Source organism: Dromiciops gliroides, chromosome 2 (genome assembly GCF_019393635.1).
Source record: "Dromiciops gliroides isolate mDroGli1 chromosome 2, mDroGli1.pri, whole genome shotgun sequence".
Taxonomy (NCBI): Eukaryota; Metazoa; Chordata; class Mammalia; order Microbiotheria; family Microbiotheriidae; genus Dromiciops; species Dromiciops gliroides.
Window position 1 is genome coordinate 80152477 of NC_057862.1, and position 21829 is coordinate 80174305.

Sequence of the window (21829 nt, forward strand, 5' to 3'; positions counted from 1 at the left end):
TGTACCTGCTACTCTGTATGGAACTAGGCTTTTCAGATCCCTGTGGGCTGTTTTCCCTTCCCCTCCCCCCTTTTTAGTTTAAAGCTCACATTTTTAGATTCATAAGACTTCAAGAAAGCTAGCTTATTTTAAGCCATGGTTTAGAAGTGAAAATCCTATTCTTGGACACCATCTTTTTAGTCTGTTCTTCACTTTTTCAATTCTTCCTGTCTCTTCTGAATCTTTTACCTTCAATCAACAGAAGTGATTTAAGAAAAAAAGCAACCTCACATATGCTTCCAGAGTCTTTAGTTTTATTGTCTAGGACTTCAAAATCCTTAGCTTTAATAAAAGACAAAATGTGAAAAGTATCATCAAGGAGATAAAACAAAGTGTTTTTTATTTCATGGCATTCAGAAGAAGGAAGAGCAACAAATGGTTGGGATATAAGGGAAGGCTTCATGAAATAAGTGATGTAATTTATCTTATGAGGCTAAACTGTGACCTAAACTAATTAAGTAGAAATTATGAAGTTTTTTGAGAAATTCTTCATGACAAAATTGAATGAATCATACCTCTGTGATTAGCTTCTTTTCCATGGTTGAATTTTGCACAGTAGGCTTTGTGTGAAAGTTATTAATGAAAAAAAAAGTATCATCTAGTTTAATCATCTGCCTTATTCAGCATGTAGGTCTGAATTACATTCAGCCCCTCCCTCAGAGGATGATTTTACCACCTTTGAGGCTATTCAAAAGACTATGTTGCGGGGCATGAAGAAAGTTCCAAAAGAAGCTCCAAAAGTGTTGTGAGCAACAGTAGCTTCCTTGGAATGTGTAGAGTCTACCAAGTTAGTTACTTTGAAAGAGATAACATGCATTTATTTCTGTATATTATGGTATGTTTGCTTTGAAAAAATTTACTTTACTAGCGACACCTTGTGGGCTACTGATTGTTCTCTTAAACTGAATGTTTAGACATGCTAACGACATTGAGCTGTTTTGCAAGAGTTAACCCAGTGATATGGTCTAATGAATCATGAAGTCTTGAGAGTTGGAAGAGATCTTAGAAGCCATCTAGTCTAACCACTACCCAAACAAGAATCTTAACTACAAGATAGCTGACAAAATGGCCATTCAGTCTTTGCTTGAAGTTCATATACTATAAGGCAGCATTAAGAATAACTACATAATGTTAAGAATTTTTACTTAATAATGTTAAACGTTTCCATTAACACTATAAAGCTGAAAACAGCTAACAATTTCTTGTATTTCAGTATCACAGTGCAGTGATATAAGAAAGTATAAAACTGAATCCAGAAGGTCAGCATGTCCTTCTGGTGGTTGATATGGTTTGACATTATTAACACAGAGACTGAGGCTCTAAGAACTTACTCTTTGTGCCTGTTAGGCCTACTCCTGCTTTGTTCCTCTCATTCAGCTTCATCAGCATTCTCTCTATACTAGACAGAAATCACAAGACAAATTTATCATGATAAGTTCCTAGGATATAGCCAGTTTATTGCTACTGAAGCAAAATTCAGCATAGCACGTCCCCTCTTCATTGAATATATATGGAAAATGTATGATGTGATAGCCAAGAGCAGTTGTGTGGTAAATGAGATAGGATAGCCACAACCAAGGAGGGCACAGTGCTTCAAAATAATGCATTAAAACTCTTGATTTAAACTATGCAGTATAACTCTGTACCATTTACAAACAGCATTACAGACTTTCTTAGTGAATGGCATTTGGATATGGGGCAGTTCTTTGTTTTAGTAAAGATCAATGACTAAATTCTGAGTCTGTGGTAAGAGTAGTAATCTGTAATAAGCTCTTTAAATAGTAGCTATGACTGCCAACATAAGAATAGTCTTCATTTGTACAATGTAAAGATTACTGACAAAACTTTGTCTTTGTCATACTTGCATCTGTAGCCCACAGCAGTCATCAATGAAATAATCTTTTAAAATGTGTGCAGTATGTTTATAACTACTCAAAAGATGGGCCTTTGCTTTCATGGGAAGCTTTACTGACTCCAGTAAAAATTGTCTTATATTCTATTGGTGGTTCATATTAACATCATACTGGCATTCCTATATGCAAACAAGACATGCAGTAGAACTTCTGAAGAATTTAAAATGAGTATCACATGGAGGGCACTGGAGAGGAATGTGGTAGATATAAACAGGCTGCAATAAATAACCAGTAAGGAATTCTGAGGAAAACCAGGGGTAAAAGATGACATCAGTGAATTGTATGCTAGGAAAAGGAGATGGGTTGGTCACTTAACAAGAATTAGGGTTGACATGCTTACCATCTCAGGGAGGGAGGGAGGGAGGAATAGAATTTGAAACTCAACTTTTTAAATTAAAAAAAAAAAGAATTAGGGATGACAGATGGACAACCAACATGTTGCACAGGTACCCTTGCAATATGAGGAGAAAGTGAGGAAAGCCTTCAGTACTTGGGCAGTCACCTTTCTGGAGAATTTATGGAAGACAAGAACAAGAGTCACTCTGGATAAGTGGTTATATCTGGAGGAATCACAGATATGTTTGAGTATAGGTAACTTTCAAAGGAAGAAAAAAAAAGTTTGTGTTCTTAAAATTCTAATTAATATAACTAGTGCTGCTAATGAAGCAGAGTATCCTAGTGGCTAGAGAGCCAGCTTCAGAGCCAGGAAGACCTGAGTTCAAGTCCTGCTTCTGACACATATTGTTTGTATGACCCTCCCAAAGTCATTTAACCTCTCAGTGCTCTAAGACTATAATTTGCACTGGTCAGAGGGAGCTTCCTCATCTCTGCACGAATAACAGGTCTAGTTTCTATCTCCTATCCTTCTATACTGCTCATATCAAATAGATAAACTATAAATTGACATTGCTCATAACAACCTTGTGAATTAGATGGTTTCATTATTATTTCTGTTTTATAAATAAGAAAACTGAGTTGTAGAAAGCTTAAATGATTTGCTCAAGTTCACAGAGCTATGAGAGCCAGGACTCAGACCAAAAAGGTCTTATGGCTTGAAGACCAATATTCTTTTCCTATATCATGCTACCTTTCAAATATATATATATATATATATTGAGAGAACTGAGTCGTAGACTCAAGTGAAGTCAGTACTCATTTATATTAAGTGCTTCCTATGTGCTAGGCACTATGCTCAGCACTGCAAATACAAATAGAAGTCTTTATCCTCAAGGTGCTTACATTCTAATGTGAGAGGACACACAGAAAAGGGAATTTAAAGGAGTAGGAGGGCTGGGGAGAAGGGGAGTAATACAATCTAGTGTGCCAGAAGCCGAGCCAAGAGAAGAATGATGGATGGATGGATGGATGGCACCCTTCTTTAAAATGGAGGTTCTCTGGGAGGAACACACCAATGGAAGAAGGGGACTGCCTAGGCACAGGGATGCTCTAGGATAAGGAGACCACAGGTGCTGACAACTTCTGGGTGAGAGGGCAACTGAGGCTTGGTGGCAAAATCCATAGAGTCAGAAGCAGAGCTGGGAGGGAAAGCATAGCAGGATATTGTCTTTCTAATATATTACCGAGGGCATTGAATCCTAGACTCAGGCTAATGGATCAAGTGTATAATTTACTTTGATGGCCAATTAAATAATCTTGCCCTTAAGTAATACTTTTCTTTGAAGGAATTAAAAATGCCCAAAGAAAGCTCATCACCCTAGCTTGATAGAATTTGAGAGCTGGAAGAGCCCTCTAAAAATTGTTGTTTATACACATGAACACCTATGAAGTAAGGATGTGATCAGTGGTTTTTTTTTTTTTTAGAGGTATAAAAATTCAAGTTAGAGAGATAGGAAATTATCACTTCAAGGTCAGTGGTTTCATTTTTAGGCCAAATACTGAGCACTCCTATCACAATCATTTGGAGTTTAGTGCTGAATATTTTAAAATATGTTACCCAATTGGAAAAAACAAAATGTCAGAAAAACTATTTTAACTAGAAACATTTATTCTTTTTTTCTCCCTACTTAATGAACTAGGACAATTAATGAAGATTCATTGCTCAAAAAGCCATTTCAGAAAGAGAAGTATGCAAAAGTGGCTCATAGACATGTTGCAGCAGAGGAACTGGATCGGTAAGATATTTTATTGTGAACTTTTGAGTTTGTAATTTTTTTCGTGGATTATATAATGTTTATTTGTACAAACCTAGAATATTTAAATGCATAAAAATTTTAGAAATTTAAATGTTTTTAATATTCCTTTTAACAGGGAAGAAGCAAGAAATAGGAGGTTTCATCTAATAGCTATGAATGCTGTATCCTTTTAATGGGTCTCAATTCTTTTTTTTTTTTGGTGAAGCAGTTGGGGTTAAGTGAGTTGCCCAGGGTCACAGAGCTAGTAAGTGTCAAGTGTCTGAGGCCAGATTTGAACTCAGGTCCTCCTGAATCCAGGGCTGGTGCTCTATCCACTGTGCCACCTAGCTGCCCCCAGGTCTCAATTCTTTAATGAATAGTGGAACATTGAAAACTCTTTAATTTTTTTTTTTTTCAGTGAAATCTCTAGAAACTTAGAAGTATATTGTTCATTATTGAACTAAAATTTTTCCACTTATCCCAATGGATAATATTCTGCATTTTGTTAACACCTAAAGTTAAGACAGTACCCCCCCAAAAAAACCCACCCCAAAAACAAAACAAAAAAAAAACTTTTTTGGGGGGTGGGGCAATGAGGGTTAAGTGACTTGTCCAGGGTCACACAGCTAGTAAGTGTCAAGTGTCTGAGGCTGGATTTGAACTCAGGTCCTCCTGAATCCAGGGCTGGTGCTTTATCCACTGTGCCACCTAGCTGCCCCCCAAAAAATATTTCTTAAGTCTTAGGGAGAGATTTAAGAAATTCACCAGAATAAATTTTCCTTGTATTTCCTACCCTACCTCATTTTGTCTGGTGTATAATGAACTTCCAACTTATGACCTTTCACATTTAAAACCTCTGCAGACCCTGTACCTGAAGGCTTTAGTTAGGTCAGTTTGTGGTAGTTCCTAGGCCTGTTGTGGTTTTTAGCCTCTAAAATAGTCTTTTAAAGTTTCCTTCTCCCTCCAAGACTCATACCTGAAGCAATTTGGCTCCAGTTTAGCTTCTACATGGGACCGGCCCACATTTTCAGTTTTTCCTGACTCCTGGTCAATCCATATTACTGTTAAAAATAGTGGGGGATGAAAACAACTCGATTGAGCCATGCTGTGGGTCAGGGCAACTATTGCTATAGCCAGGGGTGGGAGGAGCCAGTATTATTAGATGTTTCATTTTGTTTTCCCTCTCCTTTTTACAACTTCCCCTGAGTCAATTCCCCCTTACTGGAGATGGGGAAATTGAGGGGAGGGAGACAAAACTGAAGCATAAACCAATGAATGAAGGAATGACTATAAATGCCTTGAGAAATGACTCATCTATTAAAAATCTTTAGTGATTTTCCCACTGCCTCATAGTACTACTTAAATGTGAGTATTATTTATGAATTTTATTTAAAAGGCTTCATGCAAAAGATATTTCCATTCGTGAAACTGAATGGAAGACAACTGCTAGGGAGGTTTGTAGAAGGATTCATGTTTCAGGCAAATTAGACCAGATACCTTCTGAGTTCTCTTCCAAATGTAAAATTCTGTGATTCTAAGTTCAAGGTTATAATCATATTTTTAAAATTTTAGTGAGTGTTCTGTCTTAGGGATTTATAAGCTTTATATGTAATGTATCTTTAAGTGAGCAGTTATAAACACATTCTACTCTGAAAACAGTTTTATTTTTGTCTATGATTTTAAGTAGATTTTAATTTTGCAAACCCAATATCTCCCTCCCATCCTCTTCCCCTCCCCAACTCATGGAGAAATCAAGAAAAACAAAATGTGTTACAAATATGTATAGTCAAATTCTTGCATTAGCCATGTCTAAAAAGATGTATTCTAAGTCTATCACCTTATCTGTCTGGAAGGAGATAGCATGTTTTATCATACATCCTCAAATTGGTTCCATTGTGTTGATCAGAGTTCTTAAGTTTACAATTCAGTTTTAAGAGCTATAACTTATCCTATTCTCTCCAATCTGGAATTATGCCAGGTTAGCTGAATCTTATTTTTCTAGGCAGAAAAAGTGAATTCCCATTATGTTTTTAGAAATGAGAAATTCTGTATTTCATTATTTGGTTACTGGAATGAATGACATTATGAAGCAGTATATCATTCATTAATTAACTATAGCTTTTAAGGGTAAAAATTCCTTAATTTTTCATATTTCAGTATGAAAGACATAAGAAGTTGGTGAATGATTATATTTTATATTATGGTGGCAAAAAAGAAGATTTCAGACGTTCAGGGTAAGTATTATTTATAATGGCAAGTTTATGTAAATTAGAAGTATATAGTTTATACTTCCTTGCTCAAGGTTATGTGAATTAGAGGTATGGTATTTCTTGGTTTCATTGCCTTGAGAATGTGTTGTTCTGGTGTCCACCTTGGTCCTCCAACTCTGATAGGTGACCTTTGCCTTGTCTTGCTGGAGCCCAGGCCTCCTTGCCATTTTCCTGTTTGCCCCCTTATCATGACCCTACTCTTCTTTCATCTTCATTGTACCAGAAATTTGGACTTTACCTCTGGTTCTGTGGATCTGATAGATGAGCTTTTTGGCTTGTTTTACTGAGATCCAAGCCTCCAGGCCACTGCCAGCTGTCTCCCCACTGTGCTTAGCACATACTAAGTGCTTAATAAAGGCTTTATCTCTTTCTTGACCTGTTAGTCATTATGGATGTAAAGTTTGGTATAGTGATGGCTACATTAACAAATTGTTCTATATGAGCATAAGGTTCTGTTCCAGGAACAACTAACTCTTGAACTCCTTTTATTTTTTCTCTGGCCAAGTAGCATTTCTCCAGGAAATTTTTATAGTTGACCATTTATATCTATGATTGTAATGTCTGTTTGGTGTCTTCTTTGGGATAAATTCACCGCCAATACTGGTGAATCTGGGCATTCACTTTTGTTTAAAATTACATTTAAATTAAATAATTCATAAAACATTATCTTTTCTAGGGAAAATGACAAGACAGACTTGGATGTTATAAGAGAAAATCATAGATTCCTATGGAATGAAGAAGATGAAATGGACATGACTTGGTAATTTTTATTATATGGGGACATACCACATTGAGGTTCTTTGACAGTTGATTTTCAGATTCATATTTTTCCCTTGTTTGGAAAAGTAGGGAGGAAAATGCAAAGAAATAATTTGAATTCTTCAACAATTTGCTTTTACTAATTTGGAATGTTGAAAGACTAAAGCCTTGGAAGTGGGGGTGATGCAGTGGAAAGAGCTAGGCCAGGAGTGAGGAGACCTGTATTCTAGTCCTAGTTCTGTTATTAATTAGTTATGTGACTTTGGGCTCCTCACTCCTCACTTCTCTTAACTTCATTGTCTGCCCTGGTGGAATGAAGGACCTGGTCATGAGAGACATACATAGTGAATTAAAAGCAACAAATTAAATTTTTGAAGCAAGTTTCTCTGATAAAGGCATCATTTCTAAGACATAGAGAACTGAGTCAATTTATTAAATTAAGAGCCATTTCCCAACTGATAAATGATCAAAATATATGAACAGTTTTTAGATGAAATAATCAAGCTATCTATAGTCATATGAAAAAAAATGCTCTAACTATTGATTAGAAAGATGCAAGTCAAAACAATTCTGGTACTGCCTCATACCTATTGGATTGGATAATAGGCAGCCGAGGAAAATGACAAATGTTGTAGGGGATATAGGGAAAATGAGACATTAATGCACTGTTGGTGGAGTCGTAAATTGATTCAAACATTCTGTAGGGCAATTTGGAACTATGGCCAAAGGGCTATAAAACCACGCATACTCTTTGACCTAGTAATACCACTAGTAGGTTGGTATCCAAAAAGAGATAAAAACCAAAAAGTTAAAGGGACCTATATTACAAAAAATATTTATGGCAGCTCTTTTCTAGTGCAAATAATTCAAAATTGAGGGGATACCCATTAATTGGGGAATGGCTGAACAAATTGTGGGATGTGATTATGATGGAACACTATTGTGCTGTAAGAAATGATGAGCAGGATGCTCTCAGAAAAACCTGGAAAGACTTACATGAGCTGATGCAAAGTGAAATATATCGTATACAACTTAACAGCATATTGTAAGATAGCTGTGGATGACTTTGCTATTCTAAGCAATACAATGATCCAAGACAGTTCTGAAGGATTTATGGTGAAAAATGTGATTCAACTCCAGAGAAAGAACTGATGGTGTCTGAATACAGATTGAAGCATTTAAAAAAAAAAGGAACAAATTGCTATATAAGTGGACCAGTATTTTACTGAGCCCCTTAAATATTGAAAACATATGATTAAAAACTCACTAAGGGATTACTTTGGGCAAGAAAATGGTTGAAATAATATGGTCAGAGGAGATTTTATATATTTATATATGTATGTGTAGCTATACTTGATATATATGTATGTATGTGTGTATATATATTATATGTGCATATACATGTCCATTCTGTTTCACAAATGGAAATATATACATATGTGTGTATATATTTTAGATGTGTATATAAAATATATGTACATCTTATATATGTATATATACATAAAGATATGTATATAGATGTGTGCATGTGCGTGCATACTTGTAGCCTTTATAAGCTCTGAGGATATTTATCCCAAATTTTAGTTTCTGATGGGGAAAGCTTAAAACCTCTTACTATACAGGGCTTACAGCATTATCTCTTTCATCAGAACAGCAGCCAGGTTTGAAAGAACTGCACCAGGCCCAATTACTTCTTGGGATTTTTCCTATGCAAAAATTAGAACATTCCTAGGGTAGGAGAGTGTTTCTTGAGTATTTTGCTAATTCCTAGCAATTTTATTTAAACTCTCATTTATTCGACTTGCATCTTTAAAAAATAATTTATTAGAACTCTCATTAAAATTGTACTTGTAATAAACTTCCATATACCTCTTTTAAAATTAATAATTGCACTTTCTGTTTACATTGTTTTATTTGACCTTGTTTTCAAATAACAACTGGTTGGATTTCTAAAATTGTAACATTTATATATTTCTGGCTCCAGGGAGAAGAGGCTTGCAAAGAAATACTATGATAAATTATTCAAAGAATACTGCATAGCAGATCTCAGTAGATACAAAGATAACCAGGTATAACTCCAAAATTTACCATTATTTATGAATTATTTTTCTAAATTTGATTTTTATATGAGTAAAAGGTAAACTTTTCTTTTACTAACTTACATAACCCATTTTAATATTAACTTTTTAAAGAATCTGATTCTGCTCCAAATGACTCTACATGAGTGTCCAGCTGGACAGCAATAAAATATATAATGAATGCTGGAGATGGAGCAATTCGTAGTGGGGTTGTGGCAGGAGAATCCTGCAGTTGAATGATCGCAGGCATGGGTTTGTTCCTGTGAAGTGATTTCTTTTGTACTTTCACATGTGACACTGGAAGTAGAAGTTATTCTCCAAATTAAAGGCAGGTGATTTCTTCTGTTGCACTTGAGCTTATTCAGGTAGAATTAGCTCTTGATTATTTGTGCTAAATAGCAACAGCAGATTTCCTTCCTTATGTTATGTTTTATATATACTAATTTAAAATTAGTGTACATTTAAAAATTAACATTTAAAAATCATCTCATTTTATTGTTAATCCATTTATTTCCATTTCTCCAGAAGAATAGTATAAGCTATTCTATCAAAAGCTTTCTTAATATCTAGGGAAATTATAACCACAGATTTTCCTGACTCCATTAATTTTGGAATCTTACCTTTTTTCTTGGATATCTTGATGAGGACTCAGTTTGGTGCATTTTCTAGATATTTGTGGAGGAGTTGTGGGGGAGAGATTGGCTGGTCTTTCTTGCTACTGTCATCTTCCCAAGCAATTTTTCTAAAGCATGGGTCTGACTGTTTCACTATCCTTCCAGTCTCCCTCAATAAACTCAGGGGCTCCCTATTCTAGGAGCAAATATGAAATTTACTGTTTGACATTTAAAGCTCTTCATAACCTGGCTCCTTGCTACCTTTCCAGTCTCCTTACACATTACCTCCCTCCACACATTCTGTGATCCAGTTACTGGCCTCCTGACCCTGCATCTCCCATCTCAGTGCCTTTTCACGTCTGTTCTCCATACCTGTAATGTTTTCTCTCCTCCCCTCTGGCTCCTAAGAGTTCTTTGGATTCCTTCAAGATTTAGCACAAATCTCACCTTTTGCAGAAGGCTTTTCTTGGTCCCACCAGCTATTGGTGCCTTCCTTTGGAGATTATCTTCCATCTATACTTTATCTATTTTTGTGTATCTACTTACTTACATGTTGAGCCCTCTATTTGAATGGAAACTCCTTTAGTGCAAGGACTGTTTTTTCTTTCTTTCTGTTCTCAATCAAAGCTTGTTGGGACTGGGTGTGATGGCCAGTCTCTGTTCCCTGCTGCCCAGGAAGCTGAAGCTAGCTGAATCTCTTGAGCTCTTAAGCTGGGAGTTCTGTGCTCCAGTGGCATAAACTAAACAGCTATGTGCACTTAGGTGGGCATCAATAAGGTGAGCTTGCTGGGGCATCCTACAGTGTTGCCTAAGGAGGCACAAATTATACTAGATTGGAAACAACGATACAGCTGTGCTGATTGGAGCCTTGAATAGCCCCTGCACTTCCAACCTGGGCAAGATAGGGAGAGCCTGTCTTTTTTTTTTAAAGCTTATTGACTTTACTGACTGTGGCTGATGGAAGTGGCCCAGGAGCATGGATTAGTAAAACAGTAGAGAATTATTTTAGGATTAAAAACTTGCTACGGAAAATCTACATGTACATAATTTGACAACAGTTATATTGGAAAAGGCAGCCTATTAACTGCCTTGGATTTGTTTATTTTGAGAGTGTTTTTTTATTTGTTCCAGTGATAATTAGATTTTCACTGCAATTATGCTTAAATGGAATTGTGGTTTAATAATAAATATTTATAGTGCCTAATTGGAGTTCTCCCCCTCTGTCAAGGAGAATGATCTTTGCATTGGAAAGGGCCAAATAAAAATAGTGAGGGACTGGAAAACCAATAAGGAGAGGAATGGATTGAGAACACCTAGATTCCCTGCCCAAGTACTGAAAGAACTGTCCAGTGTGCTTGCTAATTCACTAATCATCAACCTCAGTGTGTGACAGCAGTGTTATGTGACTGCCAAAAAGACTAGTGTGATAGCACGATTTCATAAGAGAGGTAACACGTCAAGGTAATGGTGATTGTTCCACTGTGCTCTCTCCAGGTTGTACCACATCTGCAATGTTGTGTCCAGTTCTAGGCAGCACATTTTAGGAAGGACATTGATAATCCGGAGAGTGTCCAGTAGAGAGCAAACCATGGTGATGAATATCCTTGCTCATGAGTATTGTGATATGAAGATCAATTAAAAGAACTGGAGCTTGGTGTAAGAAGAGAGCTTTTGTGTTGAATATGTTGGTTCTCTTCAAGTATTTGAAGTGCTGTCATTTGGAAGAGGGACTAGATTGTCCTAATCCAGAGAACTAAGAGTAATCTATGGAAGTTGCTTAGGGACAGTTTTAGGTTCAATGTCAGGGAAAACTTAATTATCAGAGTTATACAAGAGGGATATGGGCTACCTTGGAAAGTTTCCCTCACTAAAAGTGTTTAAGCAAAATTTAGATGACAGTTCATGGATTTACTAAGTATCTGTCATGTGCCATACACTGGGCTGAGCATTGTGCCAAGCATTGGGGAGACACAGAAACTCAACGGTCTTTGTCATCAAGGAACTTACATTCTTCTGGTGGAAAATAACATGTAAACAGGAAAGTAAATACCCAAAATATACATACTAGATAATTATTTATACTGGGAAATGGCACTCAGTAACAACTTGAGGATCAGGATGGACTTCCATAGGAAGTGACACTAGAGATGGACTTTGAGGTGGGGAACCACTAAGAAGTCTGTGAGGTAGGGGTGAGGAATAAGTGCATTTCAAGCATGGAGGCCAGCCTTTACAAAGGCATGGAAGTGGGAGGTGGAATGTCATTTACTTAGAAACATATGGAGGGGCAGCTAGGTGGCACAGTGGATAGAGCATCGGCCCTGGAGTCAGGGGTACCTAAGTTCAAATCCGGCCTCAGACACTTAACACTTACTAGCTGGGTGACCCTGGGCAAGTCACTTAACTCCAACTGCCTCACTAAAAAAAAGAAAAAAAAACATATGGGCCAGTTTGGCTGGCATGGAGAGCACACGTGTGTATGTTTGGAGGAGATTATTTAGGTAAGTGGTAGACTAGGGGACCTCTGTGGTCCCTTCCATCGAATTTCTATTTCTGTGGGATAGATACAGAGGATTATTACTTGGTTAAGTGGCTAATAGGTATCCCAACATTTCCTAGGCAATGTTTGGTGAATCCTGAAGAAGTGACTAGTTGGTTATGAACAGTCATTGAATCTAGGTTGTAGTTTGAAGTTCATTTCAGAACTAAGAGTCTGCCAATCTAAACTGAGCAACACTTCAGCAGCTTGTTTTATGCTAGATCTCCACACAAATCTAACACATCAGTAGCAGCTGAGCTCCTAGGTCCATTTATAATAAGTACATTCATTCTGTAAAGATGTTTGTTCTGAACATCTACAATGTGGATATTATCATTCTGCCAAGTACTGTGGGGATACACAAAGCTTACAATCTAGTTAAAAATACAAGGTATTGTATAAGGCAGCAGACTGTCCTTCTGACAATGCCAAATTTAAGGGGATAGACAATCCTGAAAGAAAATTATAAATTCATTTAGAAAATAAAGAAAAGTTAAATGTAAGCACGCTCCAATTTTTCGCCAAAATGCATGACTGGAAGCAACAGTGCAAAGTTGATTGTTTTAAAGCAGATCATATTTTTTCAAAAGAGTAGTATTCTGAAGTAAAAATTCAATATCAATTTATGTTATAAAATCAAATATGATTACATTGAATCTCTGAAGAATCTGTAATTTCATCAGTATTAACTCCACTGATGCATCTCTTCTTATCCTATGTGATTCTTGCACCTGTCTTTATAATGATAGAAGTATTCTCCTAGTTGGAATAGAATTTTAAAATTAGAAGAGATTTTAGAGAATATTTCATCTAAAATAGCATTTTACTGATGAGAGGATTAAGGCCGAGAGAGTTTAAGTGATTTGCTCAGGGTCATAGAGCAGAGATAATAATCCAGGTCTCTTGTCTTTTGCAGTATATCTAATATTCTTCCTACTATGTTATACATCTTAGCTTATGAAATGCCAATCGATTGGATACAAATATGCACTTCCCTTTGTTTATATCTTGTTTTATTCTATAAAATGTGTGTGTGTGTATATCTATATATCTATCTCAAAACTATACCACTGAATCTTAAGTTTAACCTATTTAAATCAAATATACTATAGGTAATCAAAATTATTGACTTAGATTTCACTATATAAATTCCTTGTAGGAAGCAGAGGCATTCATTCAAAGTCAATTCCATTTATTTCTTTAGTTATCATTTTATTATCTACCTCCCCTTCAACATACAATCTTAAGGGAGACCCTGAAGGGAAAAAAGAAAAGTCATAAAGGAAAAGACAGACTGAAGAATACGTGTGAGCGGAAGAGGGGAGAGGAAGTCATCCTTCATCTTTCTTTGCCTTAATGATGATGGATAGTGTTTATAGATTGTTTATGTATCAACCTCAGAGGGTTTTTTGTTTTGTTTTTTAACACCAGCTGGTGGAAACTTTTCCATCTCTTTTTTACTACTTCTCCTGAGTTGGTGCTCCCTTACTTGGGGGCCTGATGCAGAAACTAATGAATGAATGACTATAAATGCCTTGAAAGGTGACTTGTCTATTAAACATCTTCATTGATTTCCCTACTGCCTACCAAATAAAATCCAAACTCTGTAGTTCAAGACTGTCCACAGTCCTACCACAGCCTACTTTTCTGTCCTGGTGTCTTACTGCTTTCTTAAATAAGCCCTCTACTCTAACTGTACTGTTTCCTATTTCCTTAACATAAAGCTTTTTCAACTCCATACCTTTATACATCCTGTTCCCTCAGTTCAATACAACACTTACTTATTAAGTGAGTACTGTGCTAGATGCTAGAGACAAAAACATATCTCAGAAGTCTTACAGTTTATGGAATGGGTAGGGGTGGAGATCCAGTGTATATACTGATAAGTAAATTTACGAGGCATTTTGAAGGAGAGAGAATAATGGCCTTCCCAGTCCTCACTCATTTCTAAAAAAAATAAATGTTTATTGAATATATGAATGCAAAAATTTGAAAATTAAAACATGTTTTATGAGCTGTCCTAAAATATATTAGGTGGTAGACAGTTCCTAAATATAGTTATAAGCTTAAATATAGATTTAAATTGAGCTGCCTCAGGTTTTTGGGTTTTTTTTGACATGGACTGTTCTAGATGTTCTATTCAGTTCAACAAATGTTTATTAAGCACTTATTTTGTGCAAGGTACTATATTAGCCCTGGGAATGCAAAGGCAAAACTAAAACTTTGCCCCCTCTAGGAACTTACATTCTCTGATGGGAAACCATATGTACACTTAGGTAACTATACACTTAAGTAAATATAGTAAATACAGGGTCATTTTGATGTAAGTGGGAAGAAGCACTAACAACTGTGAGGAATCAGGAAAGCCTCATAGATCAGGTGGCCCTTGAGCTGAACCTTTGACAGAAGCCAGGGATTCTAGGAGTTGGAGGTAAGGACAGGCATGGGGAACAGCCTTTACAAAGACAGAGAGAGGAGTTGGAATATTAAGCCTGGGAAATAGCTGAGAGGCCAGTTTGACTGAAACTTAGAGTGTGTGAAGGGAAGTGATAAATAATTCTGATAAGGTGGGTCGGAACTAGATTGGGGAAGGCTTTAAACAACAGTTTGCGTTTTATTGTAGTATTTACCTTAGATTTCATTGATCTTATTTTTGTTGGCAATTATTATTCTAAATCCAGTTCTCAAGTTTAATTTGTTTTTTAAAATGTTAAAATGTATTTCTCTCTTAATGTAATGTTTTTTTCTTGTTAGTTCGGATTTCGATGGCGAGTAGAAAAAGAAGTAGTTTCAGGAAAAGGTAATTTTTTTGTCCTTTCAACATAAAGGCTATTTATTATGCTCCTAAATAGCATTGCTGAAGGTTATTTCTGGGCTTAGGCAGTTAATATCTCTGAATAGGATTATATAGAAGATATTTTAGTTAATTGTTTTTCAGTTGTGTCTGACTCTCTGTGTCCCTCTTTGGGGTTTTCTTGGCAAATATACTGGAGTGGTTTGCCATTGCCTTCTCCAGCTCATTTTACAGATAAGGAAACTGAAGTATACGGAGTTAAATGACTTGCCCAGGGTCACACAACTAGTGTCCGAGGCCAGATTTGAACTCAGTTTTTTCTCACTCCAGGCCTGGCATTCTATCTACTGTGTCACCTAGCTGTCCAAAAATATACATGTCATATGAGCAAATGAATATAATACAATTTCACTTTAAGCAAAAATATAATTAACATATTGCATATTTTAGTAAACTATTTACTATAATCATTCCTTTATCACATAGCTTCTAAATATTTATTTAAAATTTTTTTTCTCAGCAGTATTTCTCTAATATGGCATTTTATTACATTGATATTACTTCTAGCTTCTTAATTGGTTGATTGATCTTCCTCCAAGTGTCATTTTTCTGACCATACTCTTTTTTTTATATTTGTTTCTTCTAATCTCAGTAGACTTGTGGGACCTGTAGTTAAGGGATCTACACCCTACCTTAGGAAATGTGCTTTAGTTCTTTGGTTACCTTCTTATTTCTCTTCTAGGGGCCAAGTTTGTTCTTTATAATTTTACAACATTCATTTTTCAGTAGTTTTATGGTTGTTGTTCTTTCCATTTACATTGTTGTAATAATATATTTTATTTTACTGCTTTTTCTTACTTTGCATCAGTTCGTGTCTTTTCGTGCTTCTCTATATTTATCATATTTGTCTTAAATCACAGTAATATTTCATTATATTCATGTACACAGTGTATTTAGCCATTCCCCAGTTGATAGGTGTGAGAAACAAGTGCTGACCATGTTCTCAAAATAAGTTCTTTCAGAGGCAGCTTTGGTATGACAAAAGCTTTTTATTACATTCTCATGAGAATGTAAAAACAGTAAAAACAATCAGCAAGTGAAAGTGCTAAGAGTGTGCAGCCTGTATTTATCCTAAGCCCTAACACAGCAAGCCCCTCCCCTGAGTCACCATAGGTCAGTTATGTCAGGTTCACAATCTTCCCAGAAGAGTTCTGACTAAATTCTCCTTAATATGTTACCCTTCCCATTCACATACATCTTTCTGCAACCCACGATCAAAAATGGGATGGAGATTTTAGGCATGGTAGAAGTTAATATTAATTAATAAGTCTGTTAAGCAAGCACAGTAGTGACTAGGGTTGAACTTTTACCTACTTTTACTAGAACACTGGCGAGAGTCAGCTCCAAATGGTTTTTATCAGTTCTCCCTCTAACTCTGAAAAACTTACTTTTCTCAAATTCTTGAGTTGACATAGTTCACTAGATAATATTGCCTTGTTGTTCCTCATATGGGCATGCTTTTCAGGTTATTACTGTATCTCACAATAGGGATCTATCTACTGAAAGTCAGTGTTTTCAGTTCTTTGCTTTCCACAAAACATGTTCCTATAAGCTTATCACTATTTCTTAAATTGTTTTAACCAACCACAAGATCTCAGTCTTGAAAGAGACCTAAGAGGTCATCTTAATTCCATTTGTTCTTGAACTTGAAGCTTCTCCATAACATGCCAGACAAATGGACATCCAGTCTTTCCTTTGGAGATCTTCAGTGAGACAGAATCCATTCTCTCCCAAGGCAGCCCATTACACTTAAATAATTAGGATGTTTTTCTTTGTATCAAGCTTTAATTTGCCACTGGAAGTTCCACCAAGTGTTCCTAATTCTGTGCTCTCTGGCAATCCTTCAAATATTTGAGGAGAGTTATCATGTGTCCCTTCACTTTTCTCTTTTCACTCAACTAAACATCCCTAATTACTTCTGTTCTCATGATAAATGAAATTGTAAGCGTTTGCTGTCCTGGTTTCCTGGCTTTGCATGCTCCCATAGCTTATCAATGTTCTTAATATAACTAAATAGTACACCAAATGGGAAGGAGGTACACTCACTCATTTCTTCTCTGAGGATAAACTTGGTCATTATAATTATACACCATTCACTTTATTTGTTCTTTGCATTGTTTTTGTCAGTGTGTATATTGTTTTCTTTGTTATTACTTCATTCTGTATCAGTTCATTTAAGCCTTCTCATGCTGTTCTGAATTCTTCATACTCATTTTTTTCTTACAGCTCAGTAATATTCCATTACATTTATGTGCCACAATTTAGCTGTTCCCCAGTCTCTGGGAGAGTTCATCTCCTTAAATAACTGTTCTATCTTTCTCCTCTAAAGCCTTCACCTTTTTTTTTTTTTTTTGGTGGGGCAATGGGGGTTAAGTGACTTGCCCAGGGTCACACAGCTGGTAAGTGTCAAGTGTCTGAGGCTGGATTTGAACTCAGGTACTCCTGAATCCAGGGCCAGTGCTTTATCCACTGTGCCACCTAGCCGCCCCTAAAGCCTTCACGTTTGACCAATGGCAGCAGTGAAAATACCAGCTGTGTCCCTAGTGTTTGGCTGAAGACTACCTTCTATTTAAAAGCTTATTTTAGATTCTTTCTGGTATCATGTACGATCATGAGAAATACTAGAGTTGAGTGAGTAGGAGTCATCTGGTTTGACAGGTCTTGGGAGGGGCTCTGCCTCATGTTGTTTACATGCCCCAGGAAGAAAGAAAAAGCTGCTATCAGTATCAGAGGACAGATAACAGCCTCAGCCTCTCTCAACCTAGAGCCATGAGCTCTAGCTCCTTATCTCTTCTTGTGACCATTCCCAGATTCTCTTCACCTGTGGCTCAGTCATGTCCTGCCATCCTCTTCTTCAGACAGGGCTTCATGGAGATCTGCAGGGCTGCTTTTCTTCCTTGTGTTCTTGGCAGGATGTCCTTTTTGCCTCTGCCCTCCTCAGATGCATTCCTTTCTGTCTCTTCATGACCTTTTCCTTTGTTAGACTCCTGTGTGTTTTAGTGAGCAGAGATAACAGTCACCTGGCTATGGCAGAAACATAGGAATTATACCTTCTGTACAAGCCATGGCAAAGGTCTCCCTTCTTTCCATTCATGCTGCACTTGTTCTTCTGATAGCTTCCCAGGGCAGCCGTGGGGCACACATCCAGTTTTGCCTGCACAGAAAGCTGTCCCTTTCTCATTAGCACTTTTACACCTCGTTTGTATCTTCTTCTCCCTGTCACCTCTTGTCCTTTGTACGCCCCTTCATATCTATCACTTTGTCTTCTTGCCTGCTCCAATTACCTGGTCTTCCCAGTCTCTCCCTCTTCTTCTCAGAGTCCTCTTCCTTCTTTCTACTCCTCAGGTCCTTCTTTGTCTTCCCATTATGTAATCACATTCCCTTTCCTTTGGCTTGAGCCCTTTTCTTTAAACTTCTCTAGCTCTTCTAATTTCATCTCTGGTTTTCTTAAGTCCAAAACTAAGTCTCTTGAGCTCAAACTTTTCTCCCTTCCCTGTTCCGTCTGGAGCCAGATCAAATGCAAACTTCACCACCTGGGATTTAAAGCATTCCACCTTTGCAGCTATGTTTCATATTATTGTTTTTCATGGACTCCACTTTCTAGCCATACTGAGCTATTTGATGATCCACAAACTCGAGTCCATCTGCTGCTTTCCATTTACAGCAAGCCCATTCTGTGCCCAGTCTCTTACTTAGTGCAGGGCTTTTTGAAGACAGAAGTGAAACCATTTTGGTCCTCATGAGGCTTACTTTTTGTTGGGATTGGATGGAATAAAATGTAAATCACTACCTGCATTTGTCCATGTGAGGAGTGTGTTTCTTCCCCATTTTTGTCCTCAGGACTCTCTTTCATTTCAGGACAGCTCAGGTGCCCCTTACTGGGAAATCTCCATCTATGGTCCCCTCTCTGCAGTGTGTTCCCACAGTAGCTTATATTTATAAGTTCACTGAAGGAGGGAATCATTTCCTTGTCTTTTTATCTCTAGCTCATGTAGGTCTTTGACAGAACAAGTAAAGGTTAACTGATGTGAATTAATAGACTCAAACTCAGAGAAACTTACTGATGAATATTTTTGTACATTTTGTTATTTTAGTTTGCGTGTTATGCTGTTTTCACAATGTGGCTGTCTCTTTTTTTCAGACATCCTGGCATACGTAACTGTGCCACCTCTGTTGCTTTTACCTCTCTAATTGGTTTCTGACAACAAAGTATGTTAATGGATTATGTTTATGATAGCCAAATCTACATTTTGAAAACAGAAAGTAAATATTACTTTGATACTAATGGATCTTCTAGACTGACTGACTCCCATTGTTTAGAGAATGGTTCTATTTGATTATCCTAAATTATCTATAGAGGAGCAAGTAGGCTCCTAATCACCTGTTGTGACCTCTTCATAAACGATCACTTAAAAGTTACATCAGTGTAATGTTTCAGATAGTAAATAATTGGAAGTTATTATTTTTACTCCATAATTATATCATGCTATTTATTTACATCTTTAGTAATCACTTGTATTTGCATAGTGCTTTTACACATGATATTTCTTTGTACAACTGTATAGACTTTTACAGTGTTTTGTTTTTTTTTTTAATTTTTGGCGGGGCAATGGGGGTTAAGTGACTTGCCCAGGGTCACACAGCTAGTAAGTGTCAAGTGTCTGAGGCCGGATTTGAACTCAGGTACTCCTGAATCCAGGGCTGGTGCTTTATCCACTGCACCACCTAGCCGCCCCCTACAGTGTTTTGAAAAGATTATTAGTTTAAATTTAAAATCCAGGTTAAAAAATTTAAATAAGTTGTTTTTATTTATCCTGTCAGCATTAGTGCCTTTTTATATTGTCCAAGGTTAAGTCTGTGAAGTAAATGTATTGCTTGTGTTAAATATGAAATTAGCTATGCAAAGATGCAAGCTAAATTGAAAGGCAGGAAATCATATAATGCTCAAGTATCCATTTTGCAAGAGAATTGAGGAATTTAATTACAATTTTTGCTTTTTGGCTGGTAATTTTGACATTGTTGACAGTATTTTTTTGTTTATGGGAACAATCTGGACTTGTGATTTAATTGGGGTAGAGAACTCCCAGAAAGAATTCCTTCTACCAGTACAGATTTGGCATCTCTTCCATAACTTAACCTTGATTTAAGTTGACTGGAGAAATGTAAAGATTAAGTGACTTACCTTGTAGAAGGTCCCACAGCCAGAACATGTCAGGGGCAGAACTTAAACCCACATTTTTCTGACTTCAAGGCCTACCCTCTATTCTAGACTTTCACAGCATAAAGAACTAGTAATATGTAATTTAACATGGCTAGCTTTATGTGGTGGGTTTTTTTTTTTTGGAAAGTTGATTTTGTTACCTAGGCTATGTTTCCATTTCAAATCTAGATTAGATCTAAACTGTTTTTAGATCTGAATTTTAGATTTAAGTTGCAGTTAATGTTATATGATGCTGGAGAAGGAAATGGCAAAGTACTCCAGTATCTTTGCCAAGAAAAACCCAAAATGAGGTTACAAAGAGTTGGACATGACTGAAAATGACTAAACAACAATACTACATAATACAGGTTAGAAAGGAAACATAGGCACACATTATTTTAACTAATTATTTAAGGAGAATTTTCTTTGTGACTCTCCTTTAGGTCAGTTTTTCTGTGGAAATAAACGATGTGATGAAAAAGAAGGATTAAAGAGTTGGGAAGTGAATTTTGGCTACATTGAACATGGTGAAAAGAGAAATGCGCTTGTGAAATTAAGTAAGTTGATTTGGAAAGGATTGTTTTTAATTTAACATGACATCTAACTGGAACCACTTCTTAAAACAATGTTTATTAGCAGATTAAGGCAAAATTGGAATTAATATGTCTATTTTTAGAAAATTAATTGGACTAATTGCATTTTAAAGTTAAACAATTTCCTAAAAACTTCCGTTTTCCTCAGATTTCCAACAGGGTCTCTCTGTTTAGGAAGCTCTAGTACTTTTTTTTTCCTCCTGGTTCCCCATCCCTTTTAAGTTAAAACACAGTATTCTCTGTTTGTTGTTTAAAGCTCTTCACAGTCTGACTCTATCCTGTTTTTCCAGGTTGATTATCCTATATTCCATATTCTCATGAACCGCACACTCCAGCAAAATTGGTCTACTTGCTGTTCTCCATTCATAACATCCTTTGCACATTCCCCCATGCTTGCAGTGCTTCACTTACTCACTTTGATCTCTTGAAACCTTTAGCTTCCTTCAAGGCTCAGTTTAAATGTCACCTCCTGTAAGAGATCTTTTCTGAGTTCCCAGTTGTTATTTGTTATATACACACACAGGCACAAATGCACAGACACCCCCATGTATTTATTATGTATGCCATTCGTATTTACTTATGTGTAAATATGGGGTATCCCTCTCAGAATATAAGCTCCTTGAGAGCAAAGACTGTCTCAATTTTGTATTTGTGTCCCTTGAACCTACCGCATATTAATCACTTAATAAATTCTTGTTGATTAATGAGGAAGATGTCAATATTGTCATCTCTTCTTGCTGCTACTAAATGTGCACTTACCTTACAGGATTGTTGTAAGAATCAAATAAGTTTTATACACACACACATACACACACAAGTATCTTTTAAACCTTAAAGT

At 36.5% G+C, this 21829-nt stretch overlaps 1 protein-coding gene across 2 annotated transcripts in view; it reads left to right on the top strand.

The window, feature by feature from the left end:
- LOC122741142 (protein FRA10AC1) overlaps positions 1–21829 on the top strand; it is a 113919-nt gene that overhangs the window by 49342 nt on the left and 42748 nt on the right. For both annotated transcript variants that reach the window (XM_043984277.1, XM_043984278.1), the window contains exons 3-9: positions 3989–4084; positions 4221–4266; positions 6242–6318; positions 7031–7114; positions 9098–9182; positions 15099–15144; positions 20842–20955. In XM_043984277.1, the coding sequence (XP_043840212.1) occupies positions 3989–4084; positions 4221–4266; positions 6242–6318; positions 7031–7114; positions 9098–9182; positions 15099–15144; positions 20842–20955 (548 nt within the window). The remainder of the gene's footprint in view (positions 1–3988; positions 4085–4220; positions 4267–6241; positions 6319–7030; positions 7115–9097; positions 9183–15098; positions 15145–20841; positions 20956–21829) is intronic.